Source organism: Cebus imitator, unplaced genomic scaffold, assembly GCF_001604975.1.
Source record: "Cebus imitator isolate Cc_AM_T3 unplaced genomic scaffold, Cebus_imitator-1.0 Scaffold97, whole genome shotgun sequence".
Taxonomy (NCBI): Eukaryota; Metazoa; Chordata; class Mammalia; order Primates; family Cebidae; genus Cebus; species Cebus imitator.
The window spans coordinates 283,492-306,374 of NW_016107412.1; the positions used below are offsets into that span (position 1 = coordinate 283,492).

The following is a 22,883-nucleotide window of genomic DNA, read 5'->3' on the forward strand; positions in this document are numbered from 1 at the left end:
GATGACTAATAAAATTGAGCCTATGTTCATCTATTTGTTTGGCATTTGTTGATTAGAGCTTTGGCAACCCAGTCCTCATCTGAGTCATACTAAACCTGTAGCCAAGTGAAATAAAGTTGCTGACATATGATGCTTTTTAGTCATATTTCCCCTACTGACTTAGGTTGGATTTGGGGTCCTTAGAGCAGGTCGGAAGATTCTTATAATGACAGGTCATATTTCTTGAGTGGCCACTTGTCCCAAGCACTGAGCTGTGTGCTTGACATACATAATGTCTCTTAATGCTCACAACCAGCTTATGAAGCTCATACTATTACTATGGTCGTTTTACGTAAGAAGAAACTAAAGTTGGGGAGGCAACTTACCTAAGGTCCCCTAATTATTAAGTGGTGTGACTTAGATTCAAATCAACACCCTTAGCCATTTTAACATTCTGCTTCCAAAGATGGAGACATATGCCTGCATTAAAAAAAAAAAAAAACTTTAAAAATTGTTAAAAATGGAATAAGACAAACATGCCATTGTCAGAAGGAGAAAACAGTTCCAAAGTATGACAAAGGATTAATGTTCTTCAAACGGGAGATGTTCTTACAAATTAGTAAAAGGAGAACCATCTCAACAGAAAATGGCCAAAGGTTTCTGGAGTCAGATAATTCCAGGAATTTCTGCTTACTTTTCCATGGTCTTGTGCCTCCACACTGCATACAACCAAATTTATGACTCTAAGAATTTCTATACTAAGAGCTTACTTTAATGCAGAGTTTTCCAAACCTATATGTCAAAAATAGACTTTAGCATCCTGAGTAATTATAATTCTTCAGAACATACTTTAAAACATGTTGAATTCTATTATCAGCATGGCTTCCTCTGGTTTCTAGTCTGGTAAAATGTTCAGAAAAGGAAATGAAGTTAGTTTTGTCCAGTGTTTCTCAACCTTGATACTCCAGTAGTCCCTTCTTATCCGTGGTTTTGGTTACCCATGTTCAACTGCGGTCCAAATATATTAAATGGAAATTTCCAGAAATAAACAATTCCTAGGTTTTAAAGTGCGCACCATCCTGAGTAGAGTGATGAAATCTTGCGCCACCACCTCCATTCTGCCTGGGACGTGAATCACCCCTGTGTCCAGCACGTCCATGCTGTATATGCCACCCACCCGTTAGTCACTTAGGAGCCATCTCAGTTACCAGATCCACTGTCACAGAATGTTCAAGTAACTGTTATTTTACTTCATAAAGGCCCCAAAGTGCAAAGAAACTGGGCCTGATTTATAAATTAAACTTGGTCATAGGTATGTACAGGAGGAAACAGGATGATTCAGAACTATCTGTGGTTTCAGAAATCCACTGGGGGTCCTGGAATGTATCCCCAGCAGATAAGTGGGATCGACTGTATTAACATTTTGGGCAGTACAATTCTTTGTCGTAGGAAGCTGTCTTATGTGCTGTGGATGTTTAGCAGCATCCCTGGATTCTACCTGGTAGATATCAGTACTAGCCCCTCATCGTCCTCAAGTTGTAACAAACAAAATTGCCTTCAGACACGTCCAAATGCCCCCCGCCCGGGGGCAGATCATTTTCCTCCCAACCACCTGTCTAACCTTACTGACTTCTAAAGTACTTATGGTATCCCCATGAATGTGGTCCACTGTCTAAGCACTCCCAAAAATGGCATAGAGTTTCACCATATTTTGATTTCTGTTTCTCATGATGTCCACTATTTTTTGTTTTAATACAACGGAGTAATTGTTCTATCTCTTGTCTTCTAGTCTTTTTTGTTTGTTAGGATTTCTTAAATCTCCAGGCACACCAAACCACTTGCAGTTCCCCTGATGCCAGGTTTCTTCTTACTAGTTGAGTTTTCTCCTTTCCCTGGGTATGCTCTTAATCACTAGCACCAACAAAGGTCATGCACTTGTCTTTCTAAATCAAGCTTCAATCCTCCCAGGATGCCTTTTCCATCAAGGTGGAATTAAGTTCTTTACTCTAAGCCTCATACCCTCTGCACAGCCTTCTACCAGGCCCCCAAAAACACATTATGCACATTTATGCAACTATCTCTCCAATTCTTTGAGGACAAGGACTGGGTCCTATTGATTTTCTGATTCTCAGCATAGAATAGGCATCAAAGTATGAGAACAAAGGAGTGAAGTATAATTTGGGATGGGCCAGCAGCTGCAGCTGCGGGGGCCTGGGTAGATTTCAAGTAATACTGAGCTCATTGGCAGCCTCCTTACCAGCTTTCTTCTAGGAATGTTCTCTTTGCTAATCTCCAGGAAGACAGTCTTCATTCCCAAGAGAAGGGAAAAGTACACAGGAGGTACCGGCTTTGTTTTTCTCTCTCTCTCAACTATGACTATGACATCACTTGCTTCGTCAACTTGGTACAGACTGTTCCTGCAAGTTTTCTCATTCCAAAATAAGGAGAAAAGTCCTTTTCCCTTGATCTCAGCATTTCTGCAAACCTCAGTTTATTCTGGTCTGTGTCTTTTTTTTATCCTTGGAGTGCACCCTCCCTTCCATGTTTTGGGAGGCCCCCCTGGACCTGAGTCTCAGAAACAACCCCCCTCCCTATTGCATCAGTCTCTTTAAGTATTTCCTTCTTTTTATGTCCTGTTGGTGATTATTTTAAGCTTTAGGCACAGAGTTTAATTCTTGGGAATGCTTTGACCTCACCAGAGCTGTCCAAGATGGTGGAAGTGGGGGGAAAGAAAGATATAGGTTACAGAAACATTAACGAGGGTCAATTGACGAAACTTGGAGACCATTTGGACATGGGGGAGGGGGAGACGACTCCCAGGTTTCTGTTTTGAGGCAACTGAATGACTGGTGGTTCCTGCTCTGCAGAGATGGAGGTCACAGGAGGAAGTGGAGGAGGAGAAGGGAGGGGAGGGTTTCTGGGAAGATGTTGAGCCTGGTCTGGGATGTTTAGGCTCTGAGGTTTCCATAGGAGACAAGGCAGAGATGTAGAGGGGGTAACTGGATATAAGAGCCTGATGCTCTGGGAAGGAAAAATACAACTTGGGAGTCTGTTGGCATGCAGATGGCAGCTGAAGCTGAGGTAGTTGACAAGAGCACTCAGGGATGGTGTGCAGATGGAATAGCCATGGTTAGGGATGATGCAGGAAGAAAAGTTCTTGAAGGAGACCAAGAAGGAGTGTCCAGAGACAGAGATGAGGAAAGCCAGGAGAAGAGCATGCACCGGAGGCCACTGCATGGAGAGTTTGGGATAGAAGTATGGCCAGACGCTTTAAATGATAGAGGTGGATTCCAATGAGGACGGAAAAGTGCCCACTGAATTAGCAACAGAGGATCATTGGAGACCACTGAGAGGACAGCTTTCGTGGAATGAAGGGGCTGGAGCCATACGCTGGGCTGGAAGAGGGTTGGGGAGGAATGGGGAGCAAATATAGGATAATGGCTAAAGTCGGGATCATTCATTCATCCACCTAAGCAAGAAGTGGGGCGGGGGGCCTCCTGTGTACCAGGTGCCACTCAGGGCCCTCGGATACAGCAGTGGAAAAACAGGCAGAACTTCCTGCCCTCACGATGTGTACTTTCTACAGGGATATAGTCTGGAGGAAGGACTCATTTTTAAAGACAGTTATTAGAATTATCATTTGACTGATGAGGAAACCAAGAAAAGTTAGATGGTAACTCGCCCAAGTTTATGCAGATGTCCAAGCTGTGGGTCGTGCCCTGACCTGCCTGACCCATTCCTTTTTAGGCTGCCTGAAGGGAATAGAGTTTAGGCATACAGAACCGTAACAGGTGGAGAAGAATATAGGTGTGAGGTGAAGAATTATTCATGTCTGGGTGGGCTTATTCAAAACAACGTGTCTACTTGGCCCCACATTGTTCAGCTCTCACTGTACTTTATCTAGGACCCACTGTGTTGGGCATTGTGTCTGGGCTCAGGTCCCCTCTAATGTGGGTGGCAGGTACTGAGGTCTGCATGTTCCCACTTGGTTCTGTCTGAGCCAGAGGCTTGAGAGGCAAACTGTGGGAAACCCCCAGTCACCCCTTTCCTGTGGGACTCTGATACATATGGTCTGACTTGAGCTAAACCATCTCCCCATCCCATTGTTGAGGGTGAACACATTGATCCAAGCAAGATTCCATGGGATTAGACATAGAAGTGCTGGACAAAAAGAGGATCTTTATCCTTTGGGGACGGTGAGCTTAGGGACCAGGTTGGATGGCTCACAGCCATTTTGACAGTCTGAAGAAAATGCCAAGTAGAGATGAACAGAGCCAAGAAACAAAGAGGGAGATCAAGCTCTATTTCATTTGAACTCCTGGATCCAGCTCTGCTCAAAATCTACCAAGAACTACCTCAGACATCCTAATGTCTTGAACATTTTGACACTTGTAACTGAAAGAGTCTGACCAATATAGTTTGTCAGGATGTTATTTGTGATGGTGTGAAATTAATATATTACTGACTTTTGCAGTTGACTGACTTTGGGGGCTTCTTCCATGGAACCAGATGTGTTTGCCATTTTCTAGGTGTCAGCCCTACAGTGACTGATATGGTTTGGATTTGGGTCCCCACCCAAGTCTCCTGTCAAATTGTGATCCCCAATGTTGGAAGAGGGGCCTGGTGGGAGGTGACTGGATCATGGGGGTGGATTTTTCCCTTACTGTTCTTGTAATAGTGAGTGAGTTCTCATGGGATCTGGTTGTTTAAAAGCGTGTAGCACCTTGGCCAGGTGTGGTAGCTCATGCCTGTAATCCCAACATTTTTGGAGGCCATGACAGGCAGATCACTTGAGGTCATGAGTTTGAGACCCAGTCTCTACCAAAAATACAAAAAGTAGCCGAGTGTGCTGGCATGCACCTATAGTCCCAGCTACTTGGGAGGCTGAGGCATGAGAATTGCTTGAACTTGGGAGGTGGAAGTTGCAGTGAGCTGAGATCACACTACTGCACTCCAGCCTAGGTCATAGAGTGAGGCTCTGTCTCAAAAGAAAAGTGTAGCACCTCCCCCTTCTTTCTCTTCCTCCTGCTCCAGCATGTGTAAGACATGCCTGCTTCCCTTTCATCTTCTGCCACAATTGTAAGTTTCCTGAAGTCTCCCCAGCCATGCTTCCTGTACAGCCAGTGGAACCACAAACCAATTAAACCTCTTTTCTTTATAATTACCTACTTTTAGGTATTTCTTTGTAGCAGTGTGAGAATGGACTAATACAGCGATAAAGAGATAAGTAAGACATGGGCTAACAACATGGCCGTGGAGATGGTGACAGCAATCCCTCACAAAAGAATTACGGTTAATAAAATGCTCCACATCCCTTTCTCTTAAGCTGCAATCATAGACAATGATTAGGTAGCAATTCCAGGTAGTGTTTGGCAAGGAAGGACTAAACTGAAAAGATGTTCTGTGTACCAGGAGCTCTGAGGAAGTGGGCTGGGGAGGGGACAGAGATGTACTATGGATTCTTTTTGACACTCTGTTCTGGGTGCCTGTGCTAAGGGGTCCATAGGGGACAGAGGGAGAGGAACAGGTGGTCTGGGGAATCTGTGGGTGTGTCCACTGTGAGTAGAAGTGCTGTTTCTCTTACCTTTCCCATTCCAGCGTGGGCATGTCCCAGCTTGACCACCACCGGGAAATGTGGGGCTGTGACCTGAAAGAGACAAGAGGAAGTCACTCTTAGCATCTCAGAGGATTGCCACCAAGGCTCTGGGCACTGCTTATTCCACAGAAAGATCCATTCATCTGATATCATCAGGAATCCCCATAAGAATGCCTTGACAGATGATCACCCTGCTATGGCTCAAACACCCTCAGTGTCAGTGCTTTTGGCTTCCAAAGGAAGCTCTGAGCTCTTAAGACCATTTTACTGTGGCGTCTACAGTGAATACATCAATGTTAAAAAACAGCAACATTTGATTTTGATTCCAAAAGCAATAAGTGCTCACTATAAAAACTTCAGATAATCTATTGTGAAGTATAAAGAAGCCAGTAAAAATCATTCTCAGATGTCTAACAGTTTTGGTTTATTATCTGCTGGTCTTAAAAAAAAATCTATATTTAGGTTTCCTCTTGATTTGTTCTGCTTTTACAAAATTGGAAGTATAATGCATATTCAACCCTGTTTCCTGTTCTTTCCACTTAATATTATGTGATGAGAATACTCCTGGTGGTTATTACTTATTAACTTAATCATAATTATGAAATATTTCACATATAGAAAAAGCTTTAAAGACCAATACTATGGACATCAGCTTGCTTAAGAAATAAGACATTACCTAGACAGCTGAAGCCCCTGATGTTCTTCTTTCTGATCACACTCTCTTTCCTCCCATCCCAGAGGTAACCATTTTATAAATTACATGTTTATTATTTCCTTGCATTTATTTACAATTCTACTATTATATATGATTCCCAAGCAATATATATATATATATATATATATATATATATATAAACATAATTTTAAACTTTCTATAAAGCTGGGTGCATGCCTGTAATCCCAGCACTTTAGGAGGCTGAGGTGGGAGAATTACTTGAGCCAAAGAATTCAAGACCAGTCTGGGCAACACAGTTAGAACCCATCTCTACAAAAAATTAAAAACAATTAGCCAAGCATGATGGTATACACTTGTAGTCCTAGCTACTAGGGAAGCTGAGGCAGGAGAATCACTTGAGCCAGGAAGTTGGAGGCTGCAGTGAGTTGTACCACTGCACTCCAGCCTGGGTGATAGCATGAGATCCTGTCTCAAGAAAATCCCCAAAAACAAAAAACCCACAACCAAAAACCCCACAAACCTTTATATAAGTAGTATGAAAAATACTCTTATGCAACTTTTTTTTGCACACAATGTATGTGACATTCATGTATATTGATATGTATAGCTCTGATTCATCTTCATTGTTGCATAGTATTCCATTTCATGATTACATCATCATTTTCCATTTCTTGTTGATGAACCTTTAGGTGGTTTCTGTTTTTCAAATTATAAACAACACTTCTACAAACATTCTTTTTTTTTTTTTTTTTTCACCAAAGGACTTTAGTTACCTGGCTGAATCATCACACCCAGCCACCCATGCAGAACTTAGGAACTGTCAGCAGTCCAGGGGCTGCCTGGATCACTACTGGAGCTTGTTTCATCTCATTTTAAGGTGGAGCTTGAGGTGAGGGGAAACGGGTGTTCTCTCTCTTCCCTTCTGCCCCCCGGTCCCCTCAAGTCTAATCATATGCTACACTGGTGAGAACTGGACAGGGCACACTTGCAGGAGTGCCAGCAGCTCTGCCGTTTACTCCCTGTTTCATCTCAGGCTAGATATTTAACCTCTTTGAGCCTCAGTTTTCTTATCTGCAAAATGGGTATGATCATGCCTAACTCACAGGATTATTTGGGCAAGAAGAAATAAGGAATGTGAAACCACTTAGCACCAAATGGTGCTGAAACCTAAAGTGTAAAGTAGAAGCAAGGAGGGGAAGGAACTGACTCTGGCTTTGCGGGGGTTGGGGGAGAGGTAAAAGAAGACTCGATGATTAAGGAAGGAAAGCCAAGGCTCTGGCCTGGCAGCATCTGTCGATAAAGGAGGGAATGAAATGAAGTCCAACAAAGGAAAATCAGGAGACCACACCAGAGCGCAGAGTCAGGGAGTGACAACAGGTTGGCACTTTCAATATGAAAGAACGTGATCAATTACCTTATGGAACCCTCGTGCTACTGTGTTGTGATAGGTGGAAGTCTAGGAATGGCCCTGAAGATATCACCTTGTGATCACTGAAGCTTGTGAGTGTGATGAGACTGTTATACAATGTTATGTTATATGGCACAGATGACCTTAAAATAAGGATGGGCCTCATCTGATCACATGAGCCCTTAAAAGCAAATAACTTTCTCAGGCTGGTGGCAGAAGAGGAAGTCAGAGTGATTCAAATCATGTAAAAAACTCAATATACCATTGCTGCTTTGAGATGAATGGGGACCAGGTATTTAGGCATGTGGACAGCCTGCAGGAGCTGAAGGTGGTCCCTGGGTGAGAGCCAGTAAGAAAATGGGACCTCACACTCACTGTCACAAAAAACTGAATCCTTCCAACAATAAGAATGACCTTGGAAGAGAATCAAGCTCCAGAGGAGAATGCATCCTGATTTCAGCCTTGTGGGAGCTTGAGCAGAGAACGCTGTTGTACCACCTGGACCTCTGACCTACAGAACTGTGAGATAATAAGGAGGTGTTCTTTTAATCTGCTAAGTTTGCAGTGATTTATTAGGGCAGCAATAGAAAACAAATACACATGTCTTTGTAGAAACCAAAGCCCAAAGAGGGACGAGATTGTTTTCATGGCACACAATGGCAGAAGTGGAATTAAGTTTATGTGTCTTGACTCTTAATCAAGTTTATGTGTCTCAGTCAAGCACTCATCAAAAGGCACACTTTTCTGGGAATCATATGCATATCTAGGGTGTAATAAATGCTTCCCCTTATGACAGTGATAAAAAAAAATCAATTCTGTGGGCATGATTGAATGAGAACTGTGTGGCAAGTTCTGTGTTTTGTGCTTGTTGGGGTACACAGAAAGTTGAGACAAGATTTCTGCTCTCAGAGGGTTTATCATCTGCTTGGACCCATGGGCTGTACAATGAAACAGCAGAGTGAGGCAGCAAGGCAGGAAGGGATGGGGTAGGTTGTGGCCATGTACAAGTCTCCAGAGCAAAGATAGCAATGTTTTTGGCACCAGGGACTGGTTTCATGGAAGACAATTTTTACATGGTCTGGAGTGGGATGGGGGAATGGTTTTAGGATGATTTAAGAGCATTACATTTATTGTGCACTTTATTTCTATTATCATTACATTGTAATATATGAAATAATTACACATCACACCATAATGTAGAATTAGTGGGAGCCCTGAGCTTGTTTTCTTGCAACTAGACAGTTCCCATCTGGGGGTGATGGGAGACAGTGACAGATCTGCAGGCATTCGATTTGCATAAGGACAGTGCACCCCACATCCTTTGCATGTGCAGTTCACAACAGGGTTCCTGCTCCTGTGAGAATCTAATGCCACCTCTGATCTGACTTCAGGCGCTCATGTGAGCGATGGGGAGTGGCTGTAAATACAGATGATACTTTGCTCGCTTACCTGTGGTTCACCTTCTGCTATGTGGCCCTGTTTCTAACAGGCCATAGACCTGTCCTGGTCTGTGACCCTGGGTGGGGAACCCCTGCTCCAGGGGAAATGAGGCTCTGACCAGGGTTCTGAAGGATGAGTAGGTTGTGGGTGGCTGGATAAAAGGCACAGAGTTCTCCCAAGGGTGAACGGTGCAGGGCACCACAGACTTCTCATGGGCATGCTTAGATTCTTATGAGCTCTAATAAACAAAGACCCATAGGAAGGAAGGATTTATTTTAGTCACATAATATCTTTTTTTTTTTTTTTTTTTTTTGAGACAGAGTCTCTGTTGGCTAGACTGGAGTGCAATGGCACGATCTCAGCTCACTGCAACTCCATCTCCCAGGCTCAAGCCCCTCAAGTAGCTGGGATTATCAGTGTGTGCCACCATGCCCAGCTAATTTTTGTATTTTTAGAAGAGATGGGGTTTCACCATGTTAGCCAGGCTGGTCTCGAACTCCTGACCTCAGGCAATCTGCTGGCCTTGGCCTCCCAAAATGCTGGGATTATAGGTGTGAGCCACTGTGACCAGACACTTAATATGATTTTATCTGCAATAAAGCTATTTTTCAGGGGATTGCTGAATAGAATTTTATATTTGAACTGCATGTCCTTCTCCAGGCTTCTTAAATGAAATTGGAGGAAAGTATTAATTGTTAGAAATCATGGAGTAGGCACTGTATCTGGATTTAGAGAACACAGAAAGTCAATCTAGAAAAATTTGAGAATGTTTAAGATATTTCACAGAAAACATTTCAGAATTCATCTAAAGCAATGAATTTTCCTGATACCAGGGAAAAATTTCCTTTGCCATTTTTTACTTTGACTTGTTGAAAACAGTATTCTTTTTAGAACCTTGTATTGGCTGGCAAGACTCCGAGCTGGTGCTGGGGACACAGAAGAGGTAATTTGGGGCCAAATTATTGGGGGCATTTGAAACCAAAAAGGGGAGTTAAGGTTGCATGGATGGACAGTGGGGAAGCAGGAAAGTTCTGGAACCAGAGGGTGACCTGCCAGCCTATTTGGAATTGATTCTAAAGACACTAAATGCCACAGATTGGGCCTGGAGTGGGAAGAGATGGTAGAGGGAGTGGGTGCACTCCCAGGAGCTTTTCTTTTTTCTTTTTTTTAGTAACACTTCTTTATTGAAATAATAGTATTAAAATGACTATAGAAATTCAAGAAGAAAATTGTCTACAATCTTATCATCTAATTAGATCAGTGTTTGTATTGCTCCATGTTACTTTATAATTTTTATATGTTCAATAAAACCCCCAGGATGCTTTACAACGATATTAGAGGTAGAATTTTGCATCTGTCTTCTCCCTTAATGTTATACTATACGTGTTTTCTTATTTTTTCTACAGATGATTTTATTTTCCTTTATCTTCCTCCACACCCCTTCTCCAGCCCAGGTAACTAATCTTACCTGACCAGTGTGTCTGGGGTGTATTCCTGCCCATCCCTTACCATGTGTAATCTTTGCAAACCATGTATGCACGGATATGGCTGAGGCTGATGTTTGTATTTTTGAAAATAGCTCTTATCTCTTAACATCACACCATACACGCCCCTCCCCCCATGTCAATAAAGATGGTCTTATCCCGATAGTTTTAATAGCTGCACCATCTACACATGCGCACATGCACTGGTTTCCCAATAATAGACATTTGTATTATTCATTGTTTCCCTCCCTCACTCTATGCTACTATAAACAAGACTTCACTAAACATCTTTATACACCCATCCTCATGAGCTAGTGTTTTAATTCCTACAGACTAGGAGATTTTCAAAGGGAGAACCAGCAGTATTTGGAGAACTTCTTTAAGTTTCTAAAGTCAGTTGTTAGAGCTCAAGAAATGAAAGTGGGTGCCACTGCATTGCATATGGGTGAGTCACCCACCCTATTACTTCCAGGCTAAAAATGACTGTGTTTATTGACTGTCATGTAAGGGCCAGGAATGGGACCAGACACTTTATGGATGGTAGCATCCTTTCCCTCCCCCATGTTATAGATAAGAAAACACAGCCCTTTGCTCAAGGCCAGACAGTGAAGATGGTGGTGCTGCCCTGCTGCCACCCCCACTTCCTAAGCTGTTAAATGGGTTTCACGGCCATTCCCACTTCCTTTGCAACATGCCAGCCCCTCCCCAAACATAGACAGGTCACAGAGGACAAAAAACATCTTGTCGGCTATTTTCTCTCTTCCCTTCCCAACAATAGCTTTATTTAGTTCCCTGGGGATGCTGAGGTCTGCATCAGCCTCTCATGGGCTCCCTGTCCTGCTCACATGCCCCGGGCGCTCCAGAGTGCAGCACTGCCCAATGGCATGAGAGGCCTGACATCCTGTCAGAAGAGGCAAAACGATTTTGGAAAACAAAGATCCCCACCCAGATAAGGGCTTTACTCAAAATAATAATAAGAAACCAAAATAAGTGGGGGTAGCCCAGTGCCATGCTGAATGTTCCCTTGGGAGGATTAGAGTCAGAGATGTGGAAGCCCAGGTCAGGCTCGTCAAGCCGCATCCTCAAGCCACAGAGTCAGAGAACCAGGACTTTAGAGTGATCCAGGCAGCCTCCCACCAAAGGAGGCAACTCCTCCTATGTTCTCGACCCTGGAGATTTAAACAGGTAGTGTCTGGTCCTACGTAAGTGATAGGAAAAGCAAGATGGAGAAGAATCTGGAGGAGGAAATCAAGGTCAGAAGTCTGGGAAGACTTCTAGGAGGAGCTAGCCTCCATTCCATGCCTCCAAGGCACTGCCTGATCCAGCTCTCCTCCACGTCTTCTGTTTCATCTCGTGTGTCTCCCTCCTCCTCCTCAGACCAACCCGTACCTCTCAGTTATGTTCCAGCCCACTGCCTTTCAGTTCTTTACTGAATATGCCATGATCCCTCCAGCCACGGGTCTTCGCATATGCTGTTCCCTTTTTTCCTGAGAGACCCTTCCTCACGCTCTTTTCTAGGCCAATCCCATCTCATACTCATGTCTCCATTGAAATTCGCTGTCCTTGAAGAGCCCTCCATGGCCACTTGTCTCCAGTAGGTCAGTAGGTGCTTCTGGTTAACTTCTCTATCTCACCCTGAGTTCTCCTTTCTTAGTTCTAGCCACCATTTGGAATTATACAAGCTTTTTTTTTTTAAGACAGAGTTTTGCTCTTGTTGCCCAGGCTGGAGTGCAATGGCATGGTCTTGGCTCACCACAACCTCCCAGGTTCAAGTGATCCTCCTGCCTTAGCCTCCGAGTAGCTGGGATTAAAGGCATGCGCCTTCATGTCCGGCTAATTTTGTATTTTTAGTAGACACGGGGTTTGTCCATGTTGGTCAGGCTGGTCTCGAATTCCCCACCTCAGGTGATCCACCCACCTTGGCCTCCCAAAGTGCTGGGATTACAGGCGTGGGCTACCACACCCACCCATTTTTTAAAAACTCTTTCTCTACTCCCCATAGGTGATCTGAGGGCAGGAACCCTTGCTTGTCTTGTTTACCACTGCATCTCTAGACTCTCCACAAGGCCCAGCACACAGTAGGTGCATTTGTTGAATGAGTGTTAGTCAAAGTCTCCCATGACAAGTGGGAGAAGTCATATGCAAACAGGCAGAGTCACAAGGAATGTGGGGGCAAGGAGTCGGTAAGGTTGATTTGGGTGGAAGGTTTCTTGGGGGTGCAGCCAGAATTAGGGTGGACAGATGTAGAATGGCAAGCTTGTGAGGGGTCTGGCACCAGAAGTAGGGGTTTGAACTGTGTTTCGTGGACACCAGGCGAAACACAGGTGTTTCGAGGGTTTGGATGCAGTGAGGTGGACACCTGCAGAGCAGGCTTTAGGAAGAGTTATCTGGAGGTTGTGGAAAAAGCAGCTCGCATCTCTGGAGCTCTTAGTATGTGCCAGGCATGGGACTAAGACCTTACATAGATTGCCCCATGTAAGCCTCTGACACTTCTATGAGGGAGCTGCTATCTTTATTCATTTTACATACCTAGAAATAAAAGCAAAGAGTGGTAAAGTTTCCTCACACTTCTATGAGGGAGCTGCTATCTTTTTCATTTTACATACCTAGAAATAAAAGCAAAGAGAGGTAAAGTTTCTAACATAAGATCACTCAGGAAGAAAATGGAGGAGCTACAGCCAGAGCTGTCTGCTTCTGGACTACTATGGTCATCCAGCACTTCCCCTGTGCCCAGAACTGGAGCACGTGGGTGGAGGCCAGCAGACCTATTAGAACAAGACTGGCTGCTGTCATCACTGGGTAGAGCAGGACAAGGTGGCAGCAGCATGAACAGAGGTAAGAAGGACGCCAGTTCACTTCTGGCTCCCACACTTACAGCTGTGAGCCCTTGGGCAAGTCACCAACCACTCTGTGACTCAGTTTCCTCATGCCCCAAATAGGAAGATCACTTGAATCCCACCAGATTGATGGGAGGAATGGACATTATAATAGATTTCGGTCACTGAGGAGTTGGTCACTGAATGACTATCGCTAATGGAGAGGTGCAAATGAACTTAGAGGATGCCCAGGGTCAGGCCTGGAGTAGGACGGCAGTCTGTCCTTGTTCTCATCTCCTCCACATCTATGATTTCAGGCACACGGCCGCAAGGGTGGGCCGGGGGATGTCAAAGGCTGATCCATCACTCGTTGGAAGCAGGAAGGGAAGGGAAGGGGAAGGAAGCCTGAGGCCTAGGTTGTGAGCAGGGAGCACATTATGAAGCCTTTGACAGAAATGGGGTATCCCGGAAATGGGGTTTGTGGTAGACATTTAAAGCAGACTCATTCAATAGAGAGCACGGGAGCATCCCAACAGCTGCTTCATAAAGCGTAACCTTGGTGTATAGCATCTGACAGACTCTCCCTGGAATTTTAAGCACAGCACATAGAGACACTCCCATCAGGAGGAGCACAGACAAGGTGACCTTTGCAACTCCTCTCCAATTCTGCCATGTTGTGACAAATCTACAAAATGCCACCAAGTGAAACACAGAAACACAAATATGTTAAGACAAAACTCCATGGCTTACAGGGCTCTGTGTCATCTGACCCCTGCCTTCCTTCTGCTCTGAACTCATCTTACCCATACTCCCCTATCAGCCTCTCGGTCCCAGGCTCACTGGCTTTCTCTCCAACCCTGAAACTAGTGCTGTCCCCTCTGGCCACAGGCCCTTTGCATGTACTGTTTTTGTTGCCTGCAGCGAAGTCCCAATCTGCTCCTCTTCATTCAGCCAACTCTTCCCCATGCTTCAGATGTCAGCTCCAATGTCACCTCCCCAAGCAGCTGGCTTGCAACTCCCTGCCTAGGTCACAGCCTGCTCACCTCTTCCTCCTTCTTAGCCATTTTAAATGGATCCCTGTGATTGCTGAGGAATGTCTGACTGTCAGAAGTGGTGGGTCAGTGTCTGTGGCTGTTCAACATTGACCCCTCAAGCCTCTCCTGAATGACAGACCTGTCTCCTGACCCTGGCCACCAGATGCTTCTGCAGAACTTGCAACTCAGCATTTCCAAACAACTGCATGAACTCCCATAAAAAATGCTCTCTCCTTTTCCTGTACCCCAGCCTCAGTCAATGCTGCCACCACCCACCCAGGTGTCCAAGATAGAGATCCTGCCTGCCTCCATCCTTATTCCTGTGCTGACCCTGGTCAGGCACGCAGGAAGGCCCAGGAGATATTTGCAGAGTGAGGTCTGTGGTCTCCCTACCCATCCTGGAGCTCTCTGTCTTTCTAATCCCACCTCTGAACTCTCTGCATCACCTCCTTCCACTTTTCGTGTGTCTTAGAAAAATACCAGTAGCATATTCAGAAAAATTAAAATGAAACCTGCCCTACCAAAAAACAAATATTCCTTTTTCTTACATTTCCTGTTTCCCTGAGAAAAGGAATAGTAAAAAATAAACAAACTGATAGGATGGTAATATTTGTCTGCTTTTCTTGTTCTTGCCTGTGTGATGTTTATAGCATAGAACAGGTTCGGTCTCCTACAAGGATCCTCCTGGGTGACACTCACCCTGCAGACAACATCCTCAGCAAACTGGCTCTGGGGAGGGTTTGAATGATCCTGAATGACTGGGAGGTGAAGACCACCCTCAGTCCCATGGCTACATGCAGCCACAGGATTGCAAACCCTCTGGGCTTGCCATTACAATTTACTTTTTTTGATAGTCTTGTTCCAGCTGCATCTGTAGATGGGGAAAAGAACCCCTTTCAAAGTCAGATGATCCTTTCAAAAAGATTATTTATTTTTGAGATGGAGTCTCACTCTGTCACCCAGGCTGGAGTGCAGTGGTGTGATCTCGGCTCACTGCAACTTCCACGTCCTGGGTTCAAGCGATTCTCCTACCTCAGCCTTCTGAGTAGCTGGGATTATAGGCACACGCCACCATGCCCAGCTAATTTTTTAATATCTTTAGTAGAGGCAGGGTTTCACCATATTGGCCAGGGTGGTCTTGAATTCCTGACTTCAAGTGATCCACTCACTTCGGCTTCCCAAAGTGTTGGCATTACAGGTGTGAGCCACTGCACCCGGCCAAAGTCAGATGATCCTAAATATGGGAATTACTGTTCTTCTTAGTTACTTCAGAAAATAGTAAAATAGCAATTACTTCACTATCCACATTTCTTTGCTTTAGTTGATGTTCACACATATAATGGATTAAGATTAAAGATAAATGTAAACTTTTGTTTAAAAGTAGTGTTGTCTTGGTATTGCATAGGACAAATACTGTTTACTTGGGACGGTAGGCAAAGGCATTTCTTCTGGTTCAGGGAAAGTATTTGTGCAGTGCCATGAAATTAGGTGGAAGAGAGGAGGTAGGCTTTGAAGCCAGGCTGACTTGGGTTTAAATGCCAATAGTGTCAGTTCCTACGGGGATACCCTTGGGCAAGTTTCTTTCTTTTCTTCTTCTTTTTTTTATTATACTTTCTGGGCTACATGGGCAGAACGTGCAGCTTTGTTACATAGGTATACATATGCCTTGGGCAAGTTTCTTAGTCTTTCCAGTCTCAGTTGCTCTATCTGTAAATTGGAATAAGCATACCGAAAGGTTGTTGTGAAGATGAGTTTAAGTTTTCATGTAAAATACAAGTTATAGATATCTGGATTCTAGCCAGAAATTCTTTGGAGATAATTTAAACAAATATGCAGTTAAAATAAGTACCACTCCCCCTTCTTCAAAACTTGATACAGCCATGGCCATTGCTCTTTTTTTTTCTTTTTAAAAAGTTCTCCTTTTTGTACTATTGATTGTAAAAATATCTGCTTTGAAATTATTTTTAAAGTTGTCATTAAATTGAATAATGAACTTATCTGATATTCCTTATACGAAGAATGATTCTATGTATTTATTTACCTGTGCAGAAACATACTTAAACTCTAGTGATGGCACCCTGCCTTGTGCTTTGTTTTTTTTAAGAGACAAGGTCTTTCTCTGTTGCCCAGACTGGAGTACAGTGATGTGATCACAGCTCACTGTAATCTGAAACTCCCGTACTCAAGTGATCCTTCAGCCTCAGCCTCCCCAGTAGCTGGGATTACAGGTATGTCCCACCACACCCAGCTAATTAAAAAAAATGTTTTTTTTTTTTTAGGATACAGGGTCTCGCTTGGTTGCCCAGGCTGATCTCAAACTCCTGGGCTAAAGCAACCCTCCCACCTCAGCCTCTCCAAGGTTTGGGATTTCATGTGTGAGCCACTGCACTTGGCCTCTGCCTGGTTTTTATCCTGTAAATCTTGCACAACCTTTTTATGTAATTCAGTGAAATCTGACCTACCATAGCTGCAGAGATGGTGCCTGAATTTTTAAACTGTTTAAAGCTGTTATTTCACAGCTTTATTGAGACACAATTCATATACCATAAAATTCACCCTTTTAGAAATAAACAATTCAGTGCTTGTAAGATATTCACAGAATTGTGCAGCCATCACCACTACCTAATTTTGGAATGTTTTCATCACTTAAAAAGAAACCCGATACATAATACCAGTCGTTCCTCATTTCTCTGGAGCTCCTTCCAGCCTCTGATGACCAATGCTATACTTTCTATCTCTACAGATTTCCCTATTCTGGACATTTCACACACATAGACTCACATAATATGTGACTTTTATGACTAGTTTCCTTCATTTTCTATGTGTTTCCAAGGTTCATCCATGTGATAACATTTATCAGTGCTTCATTCCTTTTTATTGCCACACAATATGTTGTATGGATGGTGTCTGACGTTTAAATACACGTTGGAATGGCATGGATATGTATTTCCAGTGATTGCAGACCATGAAAGCAAATGAATGTCCTAGCAAATCTTAAGAATATGGGTAATACTTTGGCAATGCCCCAATCAAACATGATTATTATATGGGGCATGTCATGAATATTTAACATTTGGGAGGAAGGAGGATTTTACAGGTGAACCAACACTAGTTTGCAGGGTCTTGTATCCTGTGTAAAACCTTTTCTGTCTTATCCCCCATTGTATTTTCGGCCCTTTGAGAGCAGAGGGCTTAAGCTAGATCTTTTGTACAATTATTGGGGTGAGCAAGATTTCTGCTTCCGGCTTATTCTTACTCACGTTGCCATTTATGAACAACTTGATAAAGAGAAGGGCTAAGAAGGAAGAATGTTCAGGTGCTGTGACGTGATAAGAAACATGTATTTAGTCTATGCTTCCAGTTCCTGAGAGAGCTCCTGAAAGCCTCGTAATTTCCTGAGTGACGGGGTGCTACGAGCATCTTTTGTTGTAATGAGGCCACTCTTGGTGGGCTCCTGGATAGCTTCAGGATGGGGCTGGTCACCAGATGGAGGCTTGAATCTTTCAGTCCTACCCTTCATCCTCCGGGAAGGAGAGAAGGGATAGAGATTAAGTTAATAATTGTTCATGCCTATGTGATGAGGCCTTATAAAAATCCCTAAACTACGAGGTTGGAGAGCTTCCAGGTTGCTGAATACCTTCGCATGATAGGAAGATAGTGTGCCCCAACTCCATGGGGACAGAAGCTGCTGTCCTTGGGACCCTTCTGGATTTTGCCCTATGTTCCTCTTCATCTGACTAATCTTTGTATCTTTTCTAACATCTCTTAAAATAAACCAATAAATATAAGCAAAGTGTCTCCTGAATTATGCGAGCAGCTATAGCAAATTATTAAATATGAGTAGGGAGTTGTGGGAACTCCAACTTGTAGTCAAGTCAGATAGCAGTGTGGGTACCCTGGGCACCCAAATTTGCAGCTGGCATCTGAAGTGGGGGACAGTCTTGTGGGACTGAGCCCTTAACCTGTGGGATCTGTGCTAACTCCAGGTAGTTAGAGTCAGAATTGAATTCAATTGCAGGACACCCGGTTGGTATCCACAGAGAACTGGATAATTGCTTGGTATGGAAAACCCACACATTTAGTGTCAGAGTATTGTGAGTAGAAAAACAGTTTCACTTTAGGGGCTAAAGAAGAAAGTATAGAGAAATATTGGAAGCCAAGCATGGTGGCTCATGCCTGAAATCCCAACATTTTGGGAGGCTAGGCAGAAGGATCGCTTGAGGTCAAAAGTTAAAGATCCGCCTTGGGCAACATAGTAACATCTTCTCTCTATAAAAGAAAAAAAATTAGCCAGGCATGGTGGTACATGCCTGTAATCCCAGCTACTTGGCAGGCTGAGGTGGGATGATCACTTGAACCCAGGAACTGGAGGCTGCAGTAAGCAGTTGCACCACTGAACTCTAGCCTGGGTGACAAAGTGACCCCGTGTCCTAAATATAAATAAACGATATGGTTTGACTCTGTGTCCTCACCCAAATCTCATGTTGAACTGTAATTCCCAATGTTGGAGGAGGGACCTGTTGGGAGGTGATTGGATCATGGGGACAGATTTCTCCCTTGCTGTTCTTGTGATGGTGAGGAAGTTCTCATGAGATCTGATGATTTAAAAGTGTGTGGCACTTCCCTCTTCTCTCTCTCCTGCCACCATGTACAAATGTACCTGCTTCTCCTTCACCCTTCCACCATGACTGTAAGTTTCCTGAGGCCTCCTCAGCCATGCCTCCTGTACAGCCTATGGAAATGTGAGTCAATTAAGCATCTCTTTCTTTCTTTCTATCTTTTTTTTTTTTTAATAAATTTCCCAGTCTCAGGTAGTTCTTTATAGTGATGTGAGAATGAACTAATACAATAAACAAATAAATAGATAAATAAATAAATACATTGGTACGGGGTACCATGAGCAGGATGGGAGAGAGAATTATCTCTAGCCCTCCCTCATCCTTATAATGCCATTGCCTCCTCCCTTCTGAAAATGACCTTAATTTTTCAAAGGCTCTTATGCCATGGCTAACTTTGGAGGCATTCAAAGGGGAAGTTCTGAGGTGTGGAGTTAATCCAACCAATAAGGAAAGCTAAAGTTGTGTTTGCCCTGATATATTTATTTCCATGTTTATTTGAGCTTTCTGAAGGCAAAGATGGTATTCATTTTGTTCATTGATTGCCCAGCAGGGAGTAGGTGCTCTGTAAGTATTCGTTGATGGGATTCATTGAACGAATATAGGCACATAGATTGCCGAGAGCTCTATAAACATCAGGAGCTGTTGTTGCTACCATCATCATTATTATGTATTGACTGAACTGCCTTTAGAGGTGCCCTCTCCCCTGTGTCAAACCCTTTGCTATTCCAGGTGACTGGTGCTGTCCTGGTGTCTTTGTTGTTATTCAACCCTGCCTAGGGTGCACCTTCACCCTTCCTTCCATTTGTGGAAGAGGCTGCAGACATAGTGAGCACTTAAAAGTACAGGCTTTGAAGCCAGACCACCTGGGCTTGAATCTCACTCTACCACTGCTGAGCTGTGTGTCCTTGGGCTAGTTGCTTCAATTCTCTGTGATTCACGTTCTGCATTTATAAATAGGGCTAAAAGTAGGAGGCTTCATAGAGGTTGTCTTGAGGTTAAAATGAGTTAACCTACATAAAGCACTTAGCTGGGTGTACAAGGAGTGCTGGCTTTTGGTATTGTTATTGTCAACCCAACTCCACTCCTGTAACTGCTATTCCATCTCACTCCATTGCTCTCAGCTTTCCAAAGAGATACCCGACAGGAGGAATCGGGGCTTTCGTGGTGGAGGCTGGCAGGGGTTTAATGGGCTACCTGTGTTCCGTGTATCTGCAGCAGATGGATGTGTGTTGGTAACAGGGAAGGATGCCCTGAGATACTGACTTTGAGCCCAAAGTGAGAGACAGACAAGGTTCACTCCAGCTCTTTCCTGGGCCTGGGGTCAGACAGCTCTTCATGGACACAGTGGAGGGATTTGATGACCCCTTGAGGGTTATTTCAGCTGCCAATACCCCCAGTCTTCTTCATTACACTATACTGGGGTCTCCCCTTGACTGGACAAGGATGTGAACCCTGTCCGACCAGATGTGGTTAGGTGGGGACTCACAGATCAACCAGAGCAGCAGAGCTCCTTCATCACACAGAGGAGGAAACAGAGGCCTGGGAAGCAGAGACTGTGGGCAGGTCCCATTTCTAGTCACCATCCTTCGATCTCCACATCATTCTATGTTTATAGTTATTATTAATGAGATACAAAGGGCAGAAGGCATTGCCTGAACCTTATAAATAAGGAAACGGAGGCTTGAGATTATAAAATAAAGCTGTGAAACCCAAGCCCTTAAAACTTAAGAGCGGGGGCCCCCTCCTTGGAATCCAGAAGTAGTTTTGTTCCATCCCAGGTCTTTTGCACTGGAAAAAAAATTTATGGAACACATACCGTGCTAGGCCTCTGGAAGCAGCCCCTGACTCCAAGGGACCTTTTATTCTGCAAATTCCAGACAAATGTTGAAAAAAATACTGACAATGTGCAAGAATGGTTGGAAGCTAAAAAATTACCCACATTGTGGTTGGGAGCCAACAGTGATGGACATACTGCTAAGTGCTGATGTGCATTTACCTCCTTTGATCCTTGCAATGATCCTTTGAAAGCTACAGATGGGGGGCTGGGTGTGAGTAGCTCACGCCAGTAATCTCAGCACTTTGGGAGGCCAAGGGGGGCAGATCATGAGGTCAGGAGTTTGAAACCAGTCTGGCCAATATGGTGAAACCCCATCTCTACTAAAAATACAAAAATTAGACGGGTGTGGTGGTACGTGCCTATAATCCCAGCTACTTGGGAGCCTGAGACACAAGAATCGCTTGAACCCAGGAGGTGGAGGTTGCAGTGAGTTGAGATTGCGCCACTTCACTCCAGCCTGGACGACAGAGCAAGACTCCATCTCAAAAAAAAAAAAAAAAAAAAAAAGGAAAAAAACTACAGATGGGGAAATGGATTCAGGAAGGGGACAACAGAGGTACAGGGTCACAGTAATCAACAGGGCTTGGCTCTATCCAGCTCTGCCTTTTTCTGGAGGAGGTGGGAACAGTCACCAGGTGGGAATGCCACTGCTCTCAGTTTAGGAAGTGGGCTTTGAGGGAATGCATGCTCTAATGAGGGAATCAAACTTGTAAGAGGCTGGCTGTGAAGCAGTTTCAAACCCACCCCAGTGTTTGAAACATCACTGCAGTGTTCAGAGAGACATGACACAAGCCTCTTTTTCTCACCTGTTTGCAGGGAGTGGAGGTTTGGGAAGAGGAGGGCCATTCTGGGGCTTGTTTGTGGCAGGGCTGGGCAAGAGGAGGTCCTCCTGGGAGAAGGGGTATCTAGGTATGACCGGGACAGCTTTTCAGCTGCAAAGTGGAGGGAACATAATGGGATTGTAGTCTCCCTAACTTCTGCGAGTTAACACGTGGGAATGGATTGGCCGAAAGTGAAGCTCCAAGACCCTCCCTGGGTCATGACTGGCCTGGCAGATGGAGCCTTCCTAGGCACCTGAGGCTCCCTAGGAATGCAGGATGCCAGGAGTTCCCTGCAAGCTGTGAGGAGAGAGGGGCACTCCCTTGGACCCAGCCAGTAGCTGGACGGGGGTGACAGCACTGAGTTTCTGTGTAGGAACCCCCAGGGAAGGGTGCAGGGTTTGCAGGGCCTGCTCTCCTGCATGGGGGCAGGAGGTGAGGGGTAGCAGGAGCCTCGTGGTGGTGAGCTGGTCCATGGTCCTTTATTGCAGGTTCAGTGGCCCAGGATAAGCTGGAAAACTTCCAGCATCTCTTACAGAGGGGAAAACGACCAGAGCCCAAACAAGACTGGGGCCTTGTGCCAAGGGTGAGACGTGTCTCTGGCTCAGGGGCCCCTTTAAGGAAGGAGTCATTGCTGACACCCGGTGATGGTGATAGAGGCTGCAATTGTTCAGTGTCTCCTTGTGGCGGTCAGGCAGCAGTAGCTGCACAGACAAAGGGCATTGAATCCACACAAGAGCCCTGTCATAGTGCTGAGTATAATAGTATCCCGAGTTCACAAACAAGACCACTGGGACTGAATTCAATAGCTTGTCCAGGCAAGACTGAAGCCAGAATCCATGCTTGGGGACCAGATTTCCTCTCTGGGGGACACAGAAAGGACCCTGACCCTACCCTCGAGGGATTCCCAGGCTGGTTGGAGCAGCAGATCCATAAGCAAATGATTTCAACCCAGAAATAGAAATATTCAGGAGAATTAGGAAGAAAAAATGCCACAGAAGCAAAGAAGAGTGAATGGTCACCTGCGGAGGAGAGGAGGTTGTTGAAAGAGGCATCATGGACAGTGGACAAGGAGACATTTGCACTGAGCTTTGCTGGTCAAGCAGGAGTTTGCCAAGCAGAGGAAAGGACATTCCAGGCAGAAGTAGCCACAAGGGACACAAGGCACAAAGGTGT

At 44.5% G+C, this 22,883-nt stretch overlaps 1 protein-coding gene across 5 annotated transcripts in view; it reads right to left on the reverse strand.

The window, feature by feature from the left end:
• SYN3 (synapsin III) overlaps nt 1–22,883 on the reverse strand; it is a 493,419-nt gene that overhangs the window by 72,510 nt on the left and 398,026 nt on the right. For all 5 annotated transcript variants that reach the window (XM_017536347.2, XM_017536348.2, XM_017536345.2 and 2 more), the window contains exon 7: nt 5,564–5,626. In XM_017536347.2, the coding sequence (XP_017391836.1) occupies nt 5,564–5,626 (63 nt within the window). The remainder of the gene's footprint in view (nt 1–5,563; nt 5,627–22,883) is intronic.